Raw genomic sequence first — 20,883 nt, 5'->3', positions numbered from 1 at the left:
TCAACATGGCAAGAAGCATTAACAAACAAACTATATAACATTAAACCTGAAATTAAACACTGGCATTCTGGTCAACGTAGAAAGAGAAGGGAGGAGGTTGTTCTTGCTAGGCTCTGCATAAGTCACAATCACCTGACATATTCTCATTTACTGAGAGCTGATGACCCTCCCATATGTGAAAAGTGCAACACACATCTCACCATTCATCACATTCTGGTAGAGGTGTCAAAAATTTACGCGAGAGAGGAATGAAATTTTCACCTATCTAACCAAGCCATATACACTCAGGGAAATGCTAGCAGACTCAGGCAAATTGCATGATGTTTTTAATTTTTTAGAAAGAATTAATTTGTACAAACACATTTGACTATAAATTTGTTTATATGTAAATACTGTTTTGCTTAACTTAACTTTCATACATACATATTATTCATTAGGCTAAATCTGACCAATTATGTATTACCGTAGGCCTTGATCTTTTATATTTGTATCACCTTGCTGTAATTTTGTTAATAAGTAAATATTATAATGCTAAACTTAAAGTTTATGCATATATGCTGTATAATAATTCCTTTCTGACTCTTTAAGTATTAGCATAATAATGTTTGTTGTAATCTTACTTACTATATATAGATACTGCTTTCCTTGACATGTTTTGTATATATATATATGTTAACCTGTACTGTTATCTATTTATGTACTGCCAAAACCTCTGCAATAATTTTGTTTATATGTAGATACTGCATTGCTTAACATAAATTTTGTGTATGCATCTTATTTACTACTTTATTTTTTGAATAATCTTGTAGTGCTGTAGGACACCTTGTCTGTTTGTGTGCCTTCTAGTAATTCTGTTTATATGTATTGCTAAATTTGGTTTATACTACTCTTTCTTTTAAGGTTACACGGTGATCAGCATTCATATTTATCAATTTAGGGACACAAAACACACGTGTTGAAAGGATTATTTTACTGATTAATAATAACTTGACGTTTTGATCCCTGTATTGAGGTCATCATCAGAAGGATACATGTGTATAAGAACCAATCTACATGCTGTTGCATTCTACACAGATAAATTACATCTACGTTGTTAACTAATCTTTTTTCTTAGCCTGCCCTCTAGTGATTTAAAAAAAAAAACTACAATAAACTCTGCTAATGTCCTCACATACTAGGATTCTTCTGGAATTATACAGTTTATATTGTTATACTATGATTATCTTCTGGCTTTGTACAGTACATGTTGCTATTGAATGTTCAGGAAAAAAAAAAAAACACTTCACCAAGTCTTCTTGTATTGAAATTTTTCTTTGTGGTTACTATGAAGGTTGCAGATGGGTCCTCCACATTCTTGGAATGGTTAGACTATCATTTTTATTCAGATTTGGATCATGTTTGAGCATTTCACATGCTTCCTTGAATTTCTGCTCGAACCAGGTTTTGGTGCAGTGTAGTGACTTGGTACCTTTCCAATCAATTCTGTGGTATGTTTGGAGTGCGTGGTCAGAAAGGCTGGTTTTTCCAAAATGGAGGTATTTTATATGTCGTTTGTGTTCATCCTTTCTGATTGGGATGGTTCACCCTGTTTCCCGTATGTATGGTATGTTACATGTGCAATCTATTTTGTAAACCCCTGGGTGGGTTAGCTGTGGCAGGAGATCCATGGAAGAACTAAGTAGGTGTCTTAATTTTGTCAGGGGTTTAAAGGTGGTTTTGATGTTGTTTTATTTGTGTAGTGTTCTGTCTATTTTTTCAGAAATGCCTCTAACATATGGTATAGCAATAGCATTCTTGAAATCTTATTTTGTTATTAGTGGTATCTTTGTGGAGGATCTTGTGAATGGTTTTTATACTGTATCCATTTTTTATAAAGGTATGTTTGATGATCTCATATTCATGGTTAAGAGCTTGTTCATTTAAACAAATGGTTTGAGCTCTGTGTTTAAGGGTGCTTATGATCCCTAGTTTTTGTGTTGGGTGGTGATAAGAAGTTTTGTGTATGTACTGGCCTGTGTGTGTACGTTTGCGGTAAACTGAGGAGAGACAGCCTGAAGGAAGATGTGTGACAAGTGTGTCTAGGAACGGAAGAGAGTTGTTTTTTTCTATTTCAATGGTGAATTGGATGCATTTATGTTGTTTGTTCAGGTGGCTAAGGAATGTATCTAGTGCTTTGCGACCATGGGGCCAAATGGCGAAAATATCGTCGACGTATCTGAGCCAAATTTTGGGCTTTAGGCACGCCGATTCTAGAGCTTGTTTCTCAAAGTCTTCCATATAAAAGTTCGCTATTGGGGGGGAAAGTGGTGAGCCCATGGCTGTACCCTCTTTCTGAAGGTAAAAATTATTTTGCCACATGAAATATCCGGAGCGGAGTACATGGGCAAAGAGGGCCGTGATGTCGTGTGGAAATATGTTCTGTAAGAGTAAGATAATATCATTGATTGGGACATTGGTGAAAAGGGAAGTTATGTCAAAGCTGACTAATAGATCTTGGTCGTTGAGTGTAATGTTTTTAATTTTGTTTATGAATTGTTGTGTATTTTTTATGTATGAAGGGGAAAGACCAACCAATTCCTTGAGTGTGGCCACTAATTTTTTGGCTAAGTAGTAATTAAGACTGTCCGTTTATATTACGTTGCTAAACTTAATTTTCATCCATGCATATTATATAATAATCCTTTTTTTTTGCCTATTTTTGTACTGATATAAAAGCATCTATTATAATTTTACATATATGTAGATACTGCATTCCTTGGCTTAGTGTTTCGTATTTTGTGTATTAACTTATATTGTTAACTATTTTTGCACTACTATAATAACCTGTGACTTCATGTGTTGCTGAGCCCTCTGCAGCAGTTCTGTTTATCTATAGATGCTGCTTTGTGAAACTAGATTCTTTTATAGACATATTGTTTACAATTTTCTGTAAATGCTAAAGTTGTAACTTTTAGTATGGCACACTATGACTTTTGTAGTTTTTGTGCCAAATAAACTATAAACCAACCAACCAACCAATCCTTTCTTTCACCCACTGTCTTCCTCTTGTATATAAATGACCTCTCATGGATTTCTAATCCTATCCATAGCTTTTTCAATGACAGTACATACCCTATTTCTCCTTTTTTTTTTTTTTTTGACAAACCTTCCTTGAATATTAGAATCCTCATGATCTACCATTACCATTAGCCTGAACTTTGATTCTAGCTATATTCCAGTGGTCCAAGGACAACCTTGTAGAATACAATGCCACCAAAACTCAGTCCTGTCTGATCTCTCATAAGAAAGAGCATGCATCTCTTACTTTCATTAATATCCCAATATCCAAATACAATCATATTTCCCTTAGACTGACCTAGACCACCAACCTTTCCTGACATAAACACATTTCAACTATAGCTTCTGCAGCTGTCAAAAACTTAGTATACTTTTTTCCCACAAGGTTAGACTATAATAAATTTAGTTTAATCCTTTATCCAAGTGTAACAAACAAAGTTTCTGCCTGAAGTATCTTCAGGACTAAGGCAACTCATGCTAAAGGTGGACCAATCTCTCATCACTCCTTGTCTTAGTATCTCCCATAATGCAAAGCACATCTCCTTGCAGACATGTATAATGCTATGCATTAAGGGAAGGGCCAGATCAAACTCCAAAAACTCAGCATTGTTCTTCTCAGTAACAGGCTCACCCTGCCACTGAGAAGAACTCAGAACCGGTTGGCTCTACACCATGGCAGGCTCACCCACCACCAAGCAGAGCCACTCAGTTGCTCATCTGAGGGGTAACAGCAACAGCCATGCCTCAGTTAACTTCATGGCCTACAGCATTGCCATTCATTACCCTCCCCTGACACACCTGGTGACAGCAACAGCCAAGCCTCATTTAAAACGTCATAGACTACAGCATTGCCATTCATCACCCAAGCTTCCAACTGGTTTCGACCTTTGTTGAGGGCTAATCAGTGGGAGCCAGACCCAGAAGTGGTGATACTAAGGCAGAAGCAACGGAGAAGTCATATTTACCTATACGAGTTGCCAAAAGGTGTACCACTTTATTATTAAATTACTCTGGATTTAGAGAAAGATGTTTTTTTCCCACTTGGTTAGACTATAATAAATTTAGTTTAATCCTTTATCCAAGTGTAAGCAAACAAAGTTTGTGCCTGAAGTATCTTCAGGACTACTCTGGGTCTGGCTCCCATTGACGAGACCTCAAAGCAAAGCACATCTCCTTGCAGCATTATACATGTCTGCAAGGAGATGTGCTTTGCATTATGGAAGATACTAAGACAAGGAGTGATGAGAGCTCGGTCCACCTTTACCACAAGTTGCCTCAGTCCTGAAGATACTTCAGGCACAAACTTTGTTTGTTACACTTGGATAAAGGATTAAACTAAATTTATTATAGTCTAACCAAGTGGAAAAAACTTCCAACATCTTTCTCTAAGTCCAGAGTAATTTAATAATAAGGTGGTACACCTTTTGGCAACGTGTATAGGTAAATATGACTTCTCCATTGCTTCTACCTTAGTATCACCACTTCTTTCTGGCTCTCACTGATGAGACCTCAAAAAAGTCGAAATCGGTTGGAAACTTGGGTGATGAATGGCAGTGCTGTAGCCTGTGAAGTTTTAACTGAGACTCGGCTGTTGCTGTCACCCAGGTCCTGGGTGTGTGTGTGGGGGATAATGAATAGCAATGCTGTAGTCCATGAAGTTAACTGAGGCATGGCTGTTGCTGTTATCCCTGAGATCATTATGAGCGGCTCTGCTCGGTGGTGGGGTGAGTTTGCCATGGTGTAGAGCCAACTGATTCTGAGAGTTCTTCTCAGTAGCAGGGTAAGCCTGTTACTGAGGGGAACAATGCTGAGTTTTTGGAATTTGACCTGTACTTGAACATTCAATAAAGATCGAAACCGGTCTGGGTAGTGGCCCTTCCCTTAATGCATAGCATTATACATGTCCTCAAGGAGATGTGCTTTGCATTGTGGGAGATACTAAGACAAGGAGTGATGATAGCTTGGTCCACCTTTACCCAGTCCTGAAGATACTAAAGGTGCAAACTTTGTTTGCTTTCACTTGGATAAAGGATTAAATAAATTTATTATTTTTTCCCACAAGACAGTACTTCACCTTTATAGTTACTAACTCTCTAGAAATCCAAAATCTGCCAAACCATGGAATATTTCTCCCATATTTGGGATGATGCACTAAAATTCTCTCTAAGATTGCTCAATTCTATCCAGAAGAGGAGAGGGCAGTCCAGTTAATTAATGATGCTTCTGTCACGTAATCCAGATGAGTCTATCTGATTTATTTTTTTCAACTTTACCTAATAATTTATATGTGCTCCTCTCTGAATGAGTTCATTGATTCGCTTAGGCATGGATTCTACCAATGTGAAACATATTTTTCTTATTTCTGCTTCTTGAAACCATACTTTTATAAGGGATTGTATTAATTTTCTAAGTCTCTTTTTCACTGTGGTCTACAAATTTTCTATTTCATTAATGTCAGGAGAGTTACCTGGCCACTGAAAACAATTGGATATTGTGATTTTTGAGGAACTTGCACTTTTTTGAAGTGTGGTTTGGAGTGAGATCCTGTTGGAAGATGAGTTCTTTGTCTTTCTGGATCCGTAGAAGCACTCTTTTCTCCAATATTTTTGTGTATTGGTTACTTTTCATCATATCATCAACAGCTACAAGTGATCCTGGACCGTCATGTGTAAAACAACTCCAGAACATCTTTTTTGCTGGGTGTTTCAGGTGGAAAAAGTCTTCTCAGCCACTGATTTGTGAACATAGGGTACTCAATCTCCTTGGGCAAAGAAATGGCTCTCATCTGAGAATATGACTTCCTTCCATTTCTCAACAGTCCAATCTTTGTATGCTTTTGCTCACTGGAACCTCTTTTTTTGCATAGCCTTCATTAACAGTTATTTCTTTTCTGGTCTATGCAGTCCTCTCTGCTCCCAGCAATCTTTGATGGACTATCATGTCAGAAACATTAATTCCACTAACTGTCAGGTCTCTATTTAAGTCAGCAGCAGACAATCTTGGATTAATTTTGCTTTTGCTAGTATACAACAATCTTGAGAGTGTAGTTTTTTTTTTTTTGCTCACATTTTCCTTTTCTGTCAGGCAAAAAGGTACTTGTCTCCCTAAACCTCTTTAAAATCACATTAACAAGAACCCAAACCAACACCACATTCATTGGTAACTTGTTTTTGAGTCGGATGTGTGCTGAGAAAGAACACATATTTTTGAACACTTTCTTGTAGATGTATCCATTTTATACAAAATGAATAGAACACTATGAATATCAACTTGTTTACACTATTAAAAATGCACAACACTATTAATAAATATCATCGAGACAATTAAAACACTCAGTACACAACTAAATAGTGAATTAAAACCAAAACCAAAGTTATTGTAAACTGAAGCAAAAACCAAACCAAAACCCATAAACTTGACAAAAGTTTGACTTGTTTGCTACTGTACAATAAAATCCCATGCTATCTAAGAGTGACTCTGGACAGATCATTGACTTTTAATGAAAACTTGACAAAAGTTGCTGGTATACTCACAATAACAACTTGCAGACAGCAGGCTCTTCATAGAATTCAGATGAATACCAAAGCTATTGTGCATAGTGTGTTCCACAACACATCACTGCACCCTGGTGTGGCTTAATAGTGCTCGCACCTCAGTGGTCGATATTCATCTCAAACAAGCCATGAGATCTATTTTTAGAGTAATAAGATCAACTTATTGACTTCTAGATCTTAGTAATATTGTCCCTCTTCCATTATGAAATTAAAGGGCTTTATGCAACACGTGATGTAAAATTACTGAGAATAATTATCTTTCCATATGAAGACATCTTCTACATAGCTACTCATAAACTTAAATCTTGATGACCTGCTTGGAAAACTGCCATACAAGCCCTTTGATATCATCATATCCTATCTGTCCCTTAGGACAGGTTGAGCCCCCCTCTCCCACCCAATGAGGGCTTACGATGAATTAATGCAGCCAGTTGGTCACTTCTCTGCTGCATCCCCTTAAGGTGGTATTCACGAGTAATCTGTAATCTGTGTGTGTTCACTGGCTGATTTGCCATGATTCTGGGTGAAAAAACCCCTACCTCCTTATGAGACAGCTCACTCACCGTTCATTGAAAGATACCAGATAACGGTCCCTCACTTCACTGATGGGAATTGAACTCAGGTCTTTCTGACCAAAGGACTTCTTCTATATCGACTGAGCTATGGAGGCTCCTTTGATATCACAGTGGCCTGGTAATTTTATTGACAGGAACATCTCTCTCTGACTTAATGCTATTTTTATCCAACTTTCAGGCCAAAGGGATTTGATCTTCCAAAGTATCTACACTTAACTTGATCACGACAGGACATGGAAGATGAAAAGAAATACTTTATAAATGGAAATGAACTGATTTATTATAATGCGTGTGGTGACAAATTTAGCTAGGCCATTAAATATATCATTAGTAACTGTTCCATATTCTCTTATCTAGGAATATAAATTGACTTTTAATGATTTGTTTATTTGGTTTATGTAGAATTCCACTTTTAACTATTAACTTTCTTTAAGTACTTCATTTGTTAAATAAATAAATATAAATTAATAAGAGCTATCGGCAAATACCACTAATGTCAGATTAGTAGCTCATTTTTTATTCTTTTATCACTTTCTTTATGTATGTCATTTGTTAAATAAATTATTTAATAAGATCTGTATGTATTTATTATTATTATTATTATAAAAAACCTCCATGGAGTCAAAGACTCATTGTGGGAGGTCCACTGTTATACACACAGTTTGTCATACCGCACCTTAAATATATTTATTGTCTCTGCGCACTCACCACACTCTCAAGCAATGCATGCATTCCAATCACTCACCACTCTCCATGCAAAAAACCTGCTCACACCCTCCTTATACAGTTTCCAGAAATGACCTCTTGTTCTCTTCCTATCTTCACTCATTCTGTGCAAAACCTCCCCGACATTAATCTGGTAATACTCTACATCCTGTCTCTGTTTCCCAAATTTCAAAACCTTACACTTTGAAACATTAAATTGACATTTCCCACTCATTTATCCATTCACCCAGTGTATTCAAGTCCTCTTGCAAAGGTACAGCATCCATTCTACTCCTGATAGTTCCACAACTTTGCATCATCTGCAAACAACTGCATATTCAGACCTCTCCAAATATCATTTACATACACATTAAATGGCAGTTGACCTAAAATAGACCCTTGGGGTACACCACTAGTAACTTTCCTCTTCTGGGATATTGCTCCTCCATAGACAACTCTCTGATACCTATCAGAAAGCTAATCTCCAATCCAGCGAACTAATCTACTGTTCATCCCCATTTGTTCCAATTTAATTACCAGCTTGTCATGTGGCAGTTTATCAAATGCCTTTACAAAATCTATATTCCAATTCTGAATCTTAGTCCTAACTAACTTCTCTAATACCTTACAACAACTCTAGACACACAGACTGGTCTATAATTCAAAGTCCTACCCTTATCACCTCCCTTATGAATTGGAACAATTTCACCCTCTTTTCCGCTCTTTTGGAACTTGACCCAGTGAGAGACTCGTGTTGAAAAGATATGCAAAAGCTGTTGTTAACTCTCTGGAATACTCCCTCAAAACATCTGTGAAATAGCATCAAGTCTATTCAATTCCTCCTCCTGTTTACTTTAACAGCTCCTTCTCGTCCTCCTTCTTCTTTCCCACTGCTTTCAAGTTCTGCATGATGTCACATTCATAAGAATAAAATACCTTTTTTTAATTTTATTAAATTTATAAAAATTGCTCATTAAATATCTCAACTATATCCTCTGCTGCAATTATCATTCCTCCGTTTTCACCAATCAATCCCATCCTATCATAATCATTCTTTCTTCTACTGGCCACATATCAAAAAAAAACTCCTTAGGGTTTTTTTGGCTGCTTTAGCTAACTGCTGCTAATACTGCACTTTTGCTACCTTATCAAGCGAGTCACCTTCCTCGCCGGCTCTTTGTACTTCTCATGCAACTGGTTGTTATAACTACTCATCTTGTGTTTCTTCCATAATGCCTTCTTCTTCCAGATTACATACCTTATCTCTTGATTCATCCATTTCACCTGCTCTATTTACCCTCTTAACCTTTGGAATACATTCTGATATTGCCTCCACCAAATAGTTCTTCAGTAGGGCCCAAGCAACATTGATATCCTTTCCAATTTATTATCTCTAGCTGTTCCTGAGCTTTACATAATTACCAGTCTTATAATTCCACATATTTCCCTTTCTAACAGACATCCTCGAATGACTGGTCACCCTGCAAGGGATCACCTCACGAGCGACCATATCTTCCGCCAACTGGTGGAAGATATACACCTCATTTATAATGACATCATTTGATGAGATGATCAAATCCAATACTCTTGATACTCGTGTACCCTCTGTTATGTACTGCCTAAGGTAATTATCTTTCAGAATTCATTTTCTTTATCCCCAGATGCAGTCTCTTGATTCTAGTCTGTATTACCATAATTAAAGTCGCCCATAATGATCACTCTTTTCTTGCTAGCTATGTCAATTTTCTTATACATTTCCTTCTCTTTATCCTCCATATTACCAGGTCTATAGCAACACCCAACTAAATATTTCATCCTGTTTACTTCTACCTCACACCATACTGCCTCAAAACCATGGCCACTATTTGCACCTTGCAAATCTACCTTAGATGGGCACAACTCATCTGCTACCATCAATAGTACTCCTCCTACCTTTCTTCCCTGTCTGTCTTCAAGAAAATTATCATATCCGTTCATCTCTATTCCTGTCAGGATGTCATTGTCATCTATATACCAACAATTTCTGGGTGAATAAGCTCAAGAAAAGCAACAATTTCGTTCCTCTTATTTCGAATACTTCTAACATTAGTAAATAAACATAAGAAATCATTATTGCTTCTACAAGTACTACGAACGTCACTTCTCCGATGTGACTCTTCAATACCTTCTCCAGTCACTTCCTCTATATTACCACACATTCTACAACTTTCCTCACACCCAAACTTTCCCAGGCCATCTCAGTCTGTCTCCCCCCATTTCCCTCTTTGTATTGTGCTTCCACTCTCTCATTTACTTCATGATATTCACCTCTCCATTTGCAAATACCTCTCTCTCTCCCTGCTTTTTTGCTCTTTCATATCAACTTGCACCACCTCGGATCTATTCATTACATCATAACCTCTCCTGCCAGTAGCAATCTCTCCAGCCAACTCACACCAAAACCATTTAAATGCAGTCCATCTTCTTTATACAATTCTATCCTTCCCTCAAATTCCTCCCACACATTCACAAAATGCACTCCATTCTCCTCACATAACCGCACTAACATATCATTCATAATCTTTTCTCGCCTCCTTAATTCATCACTATCATGCCTTGGCAACACACTGACTACCTTTTCTACCACACTGTTATCTTTTACTCTCCTTAATGATCTCCTTATATCCAATTTGCATTTTCCTTGTTGCCATCCAAATCATTTGTCCCTACTACAACCAACTCTTGTGCTCTCTTATTCCTCTTATGTCCAATGCTTCGATCACTCTCTCCATTCTACCACCAGGAAAACAAACCTTATGCACCTTCTCATTCACCACACCTCTAATAATGGAATCTCCACAAAGAGCCACTCTCAAATTGTTCGTTACATCTTTTGCATGGCCATCTTTCCTTCTACTCTTTTTCACTCTTCCATGTATGTCTGTAATTCTTTTCATTTCGCATACACTCCATCTCTTGCCTCATCATCATCAACTCTGTTTTCATGCACGAATCCAATATATATTCATGTCTAACACATTTTCATGTAGTTTCGTATTATGCTTTTGGATATTTTTTGGTTGTGCAGCCTCTGCAGCAGACCTCATACTGATATTCTGACAAGGATATCCAAGGATAATTGACTCATTTTTCTTTTCTTGAGTCATATTCTGATCTTGTAGTGGAAGCTGCTGATCATGTGTTTTATGAATGTTTGGCGTAACAGCGGTAGGCCTGGATGTATCTCAAGACATCATCACGGAACTACTATCTTGATGTGAAGAACTGGCAAAAGGCGAAACTGCAGTTCCAGGTAATGAGTGAGACACCAGGTTCGATATCTTTTATCATACTTTGTGCAACTTGACAAGAAGTAGATAATGCAGGTGACACAGAACAAAGAACTAATATCTGGCCATCTCCACTTGGCCCTGATTCTATATTATTTGAGTGAGTTTCAACTAACTCAACAGTTGTTGAAAATTTATTTATCACTAGGTTAGACTATAATAGATTTAGTTTAATCCTTTATCCCAGTGAGAGCAAACAAAGTTTGCGCCTGAAAATATCTTCAGGACTAAATGCATAACAGTATACATATCCACATAGGAAATGTGTTTTGCATTATGGGAGATACTGGGTTAGAAGTGCCTGGTAGCTTGCTCCACCTTTGCCACGAGTTGCCTTGGTGTTGCACTACTTACTGGATAAGATAGTACAACACTATATTTAGTCCTGAAGATATTTTCAGGCGCAAACTTTGTTTGCTCTCACTGGGATAAAGGATTAAACTAAATCTATTATAACTCAACAGTATTAAGAATAGGTGTCATATTCATTACTAGGATTAACATTGGATCTTGGAACAGAGACTGTCAAAAGATGTTGTCACTACCTGTGATTCCTCCATTTCTATTATTGCATCTTCACTTTGTTATGATCCTTTTACCAAGATTGGATATATATTTGAATGAGAAATACAAATCTCATTTAATGGATAATCAGTTTCTGACAGTTCTGACCTTCCTTCACTTGTGAACGACTTTATTGGCCTGTTGGTATTTTCTGGTGTGTCTAATTCATTTATTTTTGATGACACATTGGTCTTCATGCCTTTACTATTAGAACCACAAAGATATCTACTCCAAGGTCTTCCTCTTTTCCTCTTAATTAACAGTAACAATTCTGTACTGTGTTTTTTGATTGCACCTCAGCAAGTAACACGGCCTGGTTACTTGAGTCATGTTCACTCTTCTCCTGAATATCAATATTGAAAGTATCCCAAGATATCATCATCATGGAACTACTATCTTGATGTGGAGAACTGGCAAAAGGTGAAACTGCAGCTCCAGGTAATAAGAGTGAGCCACTAGGTTCAATATTTTATCATACTTGTGCAACTTGACAAGATAATAATAAGATCTGACCACTAAGGTCAGAAATTAGTATCTCATTGTTACTATATTTTGCACTTGCATGTCATGCTACACCTTAGTATTTATTTTCGTTTACATCGTGTGCAGTATGTTTAAGGTCCAGAAATTAATTTTCTTTGTGTTCATATTCTTTCTTGCTTCCAGTTAATATTTTCATAATTATCTTCCATAAGGATGACAATTTTTTGCCAAACTAATTATATTTAAGCATTTCACATGTATCAATTTCTCTATTGTTCTTCCTGTCCAGGCCTATAACAAGTTGATCCTGTTAAATGTTCATCCTGTTTATTTTAGTCTCATACCAGACAGCCTCAAAACCATTACAATTATTAATTTTTGTGCCATCAGTTTGAAAAAGTAATTCCTATCCTATAATTTATTAAACACTCCTCCCCCACCCCCTTTTTGACTTTACTATCTTGGAAAATGTTATACTTATCCATTCTTATTTTTCCAGTATGTGATGCAATCAACCTTGTTTCACTTATGTTTATAATCTTTTGGATAAACTTGACTCATTGAACCACAAGCTTTCTCCCTTATTTCTGGCATCCTTGCCAACCTTCCATTTGATCTTAATACTTCCTTTCTTTCTTTCTGCAGAATCAGTCTCTGAGTGAGGAAAGTAACTGTCTGCAATCCCTCACTTAGCTCAGCTGTCAGATTTTACTGAACTTAATATATGCATAAGTTAATAATGCACATGAACATTTTTTTTTATATTCTATTTAAATCTTATAGCCAGTCGCACACTTTTATTCAAGAAGATGAAAGAACTGTAGAGGACATATTGCATCTTGAGGAATATACTTTATCCCCTTGGGAGAGATGGCTTCTTCATAAAGAGAAAGAAAGGAGGAAGCTGTTTGTAGAACAGATGAAACTAAATAGACAGAAAGAACTAGAGCTGTTAAACATTCAGAAGAAAAAAGAATATCACAAACAAATGTCATCTTCTGCATGCAAAATGTGGATAGCAGAAAAAAATAGAGAATTTAAAGAAAAAAAGAAATTGGAAGAATATCAGAAAGAAGCTGAAAGGCAAGTTAAGGAAGAGAGTGATAAACAGACTCGTGAACTCTCTATACAGAAGTATAAATCCTGGAAGGAAAAAAAGCAAAAAGAAGAGAAAGGTTAGTAAATCGATTCTTTTGAAATATTAGTTATATACTGATTTATAGTAAAAGCTGTGTTAATATTTATTACATTGTTACATTTACAGTTTTTACATATATTTCCTGGCATAAAGTAATCCATATGCCATTGTCTTAAATTTTTTCCTTTCTAGTGGTACTTCACCTTAAGCAAATACATTCAGTCTTTGACTTACAATGGGATTCTGTTCTGATGATCCCATTGTAAATCAGAAATCACTATATTCAACTATAAAAATATGTTAATAATGGGCTTAAATGCTAAAATATGTAGATCCATTTTGTTATTTTTAACTAATTCTACTCTTTTTTATTAGTGAAATAATGCAGCATATAAGTTATAAAATTACTGTTCTTTCTTTCAAGGTTACATGGTGGTCAGCATTCACTGTGTAGGATTTATGGAAAAAAACATGTTAGAACAATTACTTTACTTATAATTAAGTAAATAATACTTGATGTTTTAACCTCTGTATCACATCAGAAAAACATACATATGAACAAGACACAAGCTACGTGACACTGCACAGAAGTTAAGCTAAATCTAATTACTTTGTTAGTCGTATTGTTAGCCTGACCTCTGGTAAAAATGAATAAATAAATAAAATAATAAAATACAATAAAAATAAATATGTAGATAGATTAAAAAAATCTCTCTCTCTCTATATATATATATATCCATATATAAATATATTTGTTTGCATACTTGGGATTAGGAGTTAAATAACCAAGCTTATAAAATTACTTGGTAACCCTAATATATATATACACACAGGTAATCCTTGACTTACGACGGGTTTACATTCCAACCTCTCTATCGTAAATCGATTCTGACATAAGTCGAGGACTTTTCTTTTGTTAATTCTTGATTTGTTTGATTTCTGTTATAATATTTTCATAAATTAGGTTTCTATATAACTTAAAACGGTGAAAAATGTATAAACTTACATAAACATTTATAAATTATTTATTAGCACATACAAATACATAAATAAAATTAAGAAAGAAAGCCTGGTTGGTCGAGTGGTTAGCGTATCCGCTCTCCAGCCAAAACGCTGCGTGTTTGAATCCCGCCGTGGGCATGGATGTTTGTGATTGTCTGTAGAAAAACTAGTGGTGGTGGTCAGCAGTAGATAGCATTGGTGGATTGAGTGGTGGAGACAGAGTTGTTCAGCAAGTGCCCTCCCTGGAGGTGTCAAATAATAATATTAAAATTTAAGAAAAAAATATATAAACACATATCAAAAATGGTGCACTTACTTTAATTTGAAATTCATTTAAATATTAGTTAACACAAACAAAAAAACTTATTAACAGTTTCTTTAATTAAACAGGTGAGTAACTGTCACTTATTTGAATGATATGAATTTGAAAGATGATTATTTCTCGCGATCAGGACTATGTTTTTTAATCAGAAAATTGGTTAATGTTGTCTGTTGGGTTTTATCATCATATATTTTGCAATAACATGACTGCTTCTTGAATTTGCTTTTCGACTTTGGCGAAGCGATCAGTGTCTTGATCCATATTTTCGAGTAGCTGAAGTCCTTGATTTAATTTAGAAAACATTTCAGCTAATCCTTTTATGGTAAATTTTTTTAACGATTTCTCTTCTTCATCTTCCTCGTTATTCCTTTCTTCTTCTACAACTCTTTCTTTTGGAAAATCAAGTTCTTGATCAGTCAGTTCACCTTCGTGATCTGCTAATTCTTCTATTTCGGTAATATTGATTTCTAAATCCAGTTTTCTTGCAATTTCACAATTTCTTCACCAATTTGTTCTAACATACTATGCTCATTGTACTCTTTGAGTGTCTCCTGCAGTAGTAACTTCTTCCAAATTTACAAACTTCTTCCTCGCATACATTGTTCCGATACTTCCTTCCATGAAGTTCCAATGTTCTGGATACATTGGTTAATATCGTAATTTTTCCAAAAATCGCATAATGTTATAGCATCGTTGTCCATTGCTGTTATTGTTTGAGAAAATGTAGTTTTCAGGTAATATGTCTTGAATGTAGCAATCGAACCTTGATCCATAGTGTGAATCACACCTGTTGTATTGGATGGTAGATACATCACATTTATATTTTCATTCAAATCACTGATGTGAAGAGGATGTCCTGGAACATTGTCAAGCAACAATAGAATTTTAAAAGGAATGTTTTTTTCAAGACAGTAGGCACGTACTTCTGGAATAAAACAATTTAAGAACCAGTCTTCGAATAAAACAATTGTCATCCAAGCCTTAGGATTACTCCTGTAGTAAACCGGCAATTTATTCTTGTCAATGTTTTTAAAATCTCTGGGGTTTTGTGAATGGTAAACAAGAAATGGTTTTAATTTAAAACCAGCAGCATTTCCTCCAAGAAGAAGCATAATCCTATCTTTAAATGCCTTAAAACAAGACGCCAATGTAGATTCTCTGTGAATGTAAGTTCAATCTGGCATTCTTTTCCAGAACAGTCCAGTTTCATCTACATTAAAAATCTGCTCTAGCAAATAACCTTCATCTTTTATCATCTCTTTCAGATTTTGCTTGAAAATTTCGGCACTTTCAAAATTGGAACTAGCAGCTTCTCCCGTTATTCATATGTTATGTAAGTTAAATCGGCTTTTGAATTGATAAAACCAACCTTTACTAGCGTTAAATGTATGCACGCCATATTTATCTTCTTGTTGTTTCCTTAAATTGTCAAATAGGCTGAATGGTTTTGTTTGAATCGTAAACAAACTGAGAGGAATATTCTTGTTGATTTGATCATCTATCCATGTCATTAAAAGCTTCTCCATTTCATGAATTGGCCCTTCTCTCTTTTTTTTTTTCATTGAAATTGTACATTTTATATTAACTGCCCCTTTAGCTGCCTCCATTATTCTTGATTTATCTTTTATGATTGTTAAAACAGTTGAATGCGATAGTTTTTCTTCTCATGCTATTTCACCGACTTTCTTTCCTTTGTCATGCTTTAATGACCTTCGTTTTAACATCTAAACTTAAAGCTTTCCTCGCCTTCTTTTTTCATGTTGGAATTGTCATCAGTAGTTTTACTTCTCTTACTGGACATGATAGGGCTACGACAAGATACAAAAATTGCAATGAGAGAAAAACTAACACTTCAACTGATGATTAGTGTAAAAATTCGTTGTTACCAAAATAAATTATCTAAAACATCAACTTTTTACAGTAGGAATTCACCTAAAATTTATTGTATACAAATGTGTATTTTATTTCTCTATGTAAAGCTATCTGTATAAAGAGCAAAATAAGCCCAAAGGGAATTAACTCGCTCATTGTTTAAGAAGGGTTGTGGAAGTATTGAAACCAAGAGCATTGCCCGAAATTCGGCATGTCTTTTGAAAGTTGTTTGCAAGTCCCGTCGCAGGTGACCTTCAAGGTCAATATTGAAAGGGCGCAGCACGAATCAAAAGGAAAGGCCTGTAGGCAGGATTAAGAAGGTAAAGGGAGAAAGTAAGATTGTTGGCGAATATTCGAGAAACATTATCCAGGGTTCTAAAAACTACTAGCAAGACTCGCACGGGAATGTTAGGGATCACAAAAACTAAATCCAAGGTGCAGGGACTCTGGTGTTTAAAACGTTTGGTTCGGAGATGAGAAAGGCTTCCTTTTCTTCTTCCTGAATGATCCATCCACGAGAAATCGATGAGGAGAGGTGCCATAAAGTTCCAGAGGGGAGGGCAGGGAGACCCGTCCACCGATAGCGCTCCAGTTACAGCTGAAGATATCCGGAGGCAAAAAGTTAAGGAGAAATCTTGCCATAAAGGTCCTGAAGTCGAGTAAGTGTGACCTGACCTACACAGAAATCCTTCGCCGGGCAGTTCAAGACGCTGGAAAGCCTACCCTATATCCCACCAGCTGCGTGACTATTCGTCAGTGCCGTGTCGCTTCAAGGAGAATTCCAAAACATGGAACGGAGGACTCAAGCGCCGGAATAAAAAAAAATGGACGGAAGACACATGCAGGATAGGAAGAGATCCGTGTGAGTCTATATATTCATTAATTGTTTGTGAATTAAGAAAAAATTCCCTATTGAACTGTTAAATTGTCTTGTTTAAGGAGATAGTATTTAGAGTGTTAATATTTCTCGTAAATGTGTGTAATCGCTAATGAGTGAAGCATGGGTGCAGTTAATTTCCCTTGGAGAAAATATTGAGCTATTGAAATTTCTTTAATTAATTATATGTGTACTTATGATAGTGTTTTATGATAGAGTATGTTCCTGCTATCATATCATTGGAATGTTTGAAACTCAATGAAGTGGATTGTATAAATATAATTGCTTAGATTATGATTAAGTGTTTGAAAGGAATGAGATTCTGAGAGAGATATTTGTATGCATGTATGTTGTATTTTGATTGATGCTAATTAGGAATGTCAAGCGCACCTAACGAATTCATGTTATGTGTATAACTTCCTGACAGTTGTAATATAAATTATGCTTGTTGAAAGTCTAACTAAGTAAGTGCGAAAGAATTTGATAGAAACCAAGTTGAGTGATTGAGAAAGACTAAGAATTACCTTTCATAAATGAATCTTGTGACTTCATATGATACGTACAATTATTAGACCAGACATTAAACTTATTGTTATTGTTGATAAAAATAGTTGTCCGGTTCAATTTTTTGCAATGCACTGATCCTAAAAACACTATTCAGACCTGATAGCAGAACCCTAATGATTAGTAGTGATTTAAGATACAAAGCGAGTAATTTTTGCCATGACTGCAAACCTTGGCTAAGATAGGATAAGTGATTATTTGATCTACTAGGGTATGAAAGCTTTCTTTTGCCTATAGGGGAATTTCAGAGGCACAGTCTTCAATCAAATAAATATCTGGAGATCCCAGTCAAAAGAAAAAATACTTAAGGTGGAAAGAATAAGAAAGAAAATACAAAATATTAAGATAAAGTATTATGTTAAAGGAATATTGCTGATTAAGAATATTACATAAATAAGATATAAGATAGAAGATATATATAACACAGTATATATAAAGAAATTAAAGGGTTCTTAAATAAATAGATAACTTTAGTTTACCATGATGCAGCCTACAGGATAAGATTCGAGATTAGATAAAGAGGACAGGATCAGCTTTGCAAAAGATAAGGCCAACAAAGTGCATTGAGAAGTGTATATATACTCAGTAATTAGAGATACCTTTGAAATTATGTATATATACTGTGCAAAATTTTTTCAAAAATGAATATGGATAACTTGAACTCAGAAGCCACTAACACATTGAGCGATAAAGAGTTTTTTAGAACAATTAATCCCCAACTCATCATTCCACAATTCTCAGAGAGTAGAACCACCCAAAAGGGGGGACAGCACTGTGCTTGGCAAGGCCAAATCATGCTAAGACAAGAATGAAAATAAGTAATAAGGATAAACAAACTCATGCTAGGGAAAACAGAGATGATGAAATTGATAAACCGGGTGAATTTGAAGCAGGAAGCACCAGTTTTGACAAAAAATGCATATCACAACTGCATAGAAACATATATCGGATAGAGTGCAATGCTATCTCAAAGGATGATAATAAGAAAACTGAGTGGTACTCGCCCAAGAGAATTGATAAACCTCGATGCAGAAGTGCTTTGTATATAAAAAATTTTTGCATCCATATTTAAATGTTTGAAAAAAATTTTTTTCATGAAAGGGTGGGCCTATGTAAAATAAAAATTTGATGCTACCAAAATAAATTATCTAAAACGTTGACTTTTTACAGTAGGAATTCACGTAAAATTTCTTGTACAAATGTGTATTTTATTTCTCTATGTAAAGCTATCTGTATAAAGAGCAAAATAAGCCCAAAGGGAATTAACTTGCTCATTGTTTAAGAAGGATTGTAGAAGTATTGAAAGCAAGATCATCGCCCGAAATTCGGCATGTCTTTTGAAAGTTGTTTGCAAGTCCCGTCACAGGTGACCTTCAAGGTCAATATTGAAAGGGCGTGGCGCGAATCAAAAGGAAAGGCCTGTAGGCAGGATTAAGAGGGTAAAGGGAGAAAGTAAGATTGTCGGCGAATATTCGAGAAACATTATCCAGGGTTCTAAAATCTACTAGCAAGACTCGCACGGGGATTTTGTAGTGGTACAATGTTTCTTTGTAGTGATTTTTATTTTGCTTTCAATTCTCATGCCTGACGAAGTTGGCTTTCCGATGAAACATGTTGTGTGTTTAATAAATTAGACTCAGTAAATACAACAGAATTTCATATTTTCATAATTTCATATTTCATATATAATTTTCATATATATATATATTAACATAAAATTCATTCATTCACGGTATCAGTCATTTAAAATAATACAGTTGTGCCTTGGTTAACAACGTACTCGGTTAATTACGAGTAGCTGTAAGAAAAAATTCTCTTGGTGAATGACACAGGCTTTGGTTAATGATTCTTGATTATATGAACCTCCATCCGATCTAAAATATTTTCTGATTGCACTCAGCCACGCGCAGGAAGACATTGTCGAATAGAGAACAGCCACGCAGCATAGCTGCGAAGCTCAGATATGTTTGACCCATCATAGCCAGCTGTTTATGTTTTCCATTTGTTTCTTTTCTTGTAGTGTACTGTGCTTTATTTTAAACTTTGTTGTTATAAATCCATTTTATGATGAAAATGAGTACTTAAGCATTTATTTTTTATCTGTTGGTTCATATAGACAATAAATCGGTGGGTGCATGTCACTGTTCGTTCGCCATCAAAAGCCAAAATCAAATCTCATCTGTATAATAATCGTTGTATCTATAAGCTGCTAATCAGTGTATGTTACGGTAGGTGCTGTATCTAATATCGTCACCTTACAAGCAAAATGCACTAAATCAAAAATTGCAGGTTTCAAATTTAACTGTTAACTTTTATTTCAAAAAGTTGATTTTTTTTTTTTGAACTTTTACTTTTATTTTCAGCTGACGATATGTTCTTTGTATCCCTTGTCTTAGTATTGTGCAATTTGTAATAATACCGTATTTTGCATATCTTTTTTTTATACAGTGAATTTTTTTACTGTGTGAGAAAATGGGTCCCAAAAAGAAAGCTAGTGAGGGAAAAAAAAATATAAAAATTTTCTCTATTGAACAGAAGAAAGAAATTATAGCAAAACATCATGAAAGTGTGAAAGTTATGCTGCTAGCTCGAATATATGAAACCAGTCATTCTACAATATCGACCATTTTGGCTATCCATTTTGAACTTATGGTAGCTAAGGTTGCTAAGGGAACTTCAAGGTTGAATGTCAGAGGGCTTCTTTTTTGAGCAAATGGAAAATCTATTACTAATTTGGATCAAAGAAAGAGAAATGGCGGGCAATACTACATCTCAGAATGCAATCTGTCAGAAAGCTAAACAGATTTATCAAGATTTGAAAAAGAAGACTTCGGGATCAAG

The 20,883-nt window shown here is 35.4% G+C and overlaps 1 protein-coding gene across 3 annotated transcripts in view; it reads left to right on the top strand.

The window, feature by feature from the left end:
• Nucleotides 1-20,883, top strand: part of LOC150109861 (uncharacterized) — a 391,072-nt gene that overhangs the window by 21,639 nt on the left and 348,550 nt on the right. For all 3 annotated transcript variants that reach the window (XR_016550635.1, XM_090415398.1, XM_090415409.1), the window contains exon 3: nucleotides 13,051-13,442. Coding sequence is in view for 2 of the 3 variants with exons in the window: in XM_090415398.1 (XP_090271524.1) it covers nucleotides 13,051-13,442 (392 nt within the window). In the remaining variant the exon portion in view is untranslated. The remainder of the gene's footprint in view (nucleotides 1-13,050; nucleotides 13,443-20,883) is intronic.

Source organism: Typopeltis vanoorti, chromosome 1 (genome assembly GCF_054136105.1).
Source record: "Typopeltis vanoorti isolate ZY-2024b chromosome 1, IOZ_Tvanoo_1.0, whole genome shotgun sequence".
NCBI classification, from domain to species: Eukaryota; Metazoa; Arthropoda; class Arachnida; order Uropygi; family Thelyphonidae; genus Typopeltis; species Typopeltis vanoorti.
This window is presented reverse-complemented; position numbering and strand designations above follow the sequence as displayed.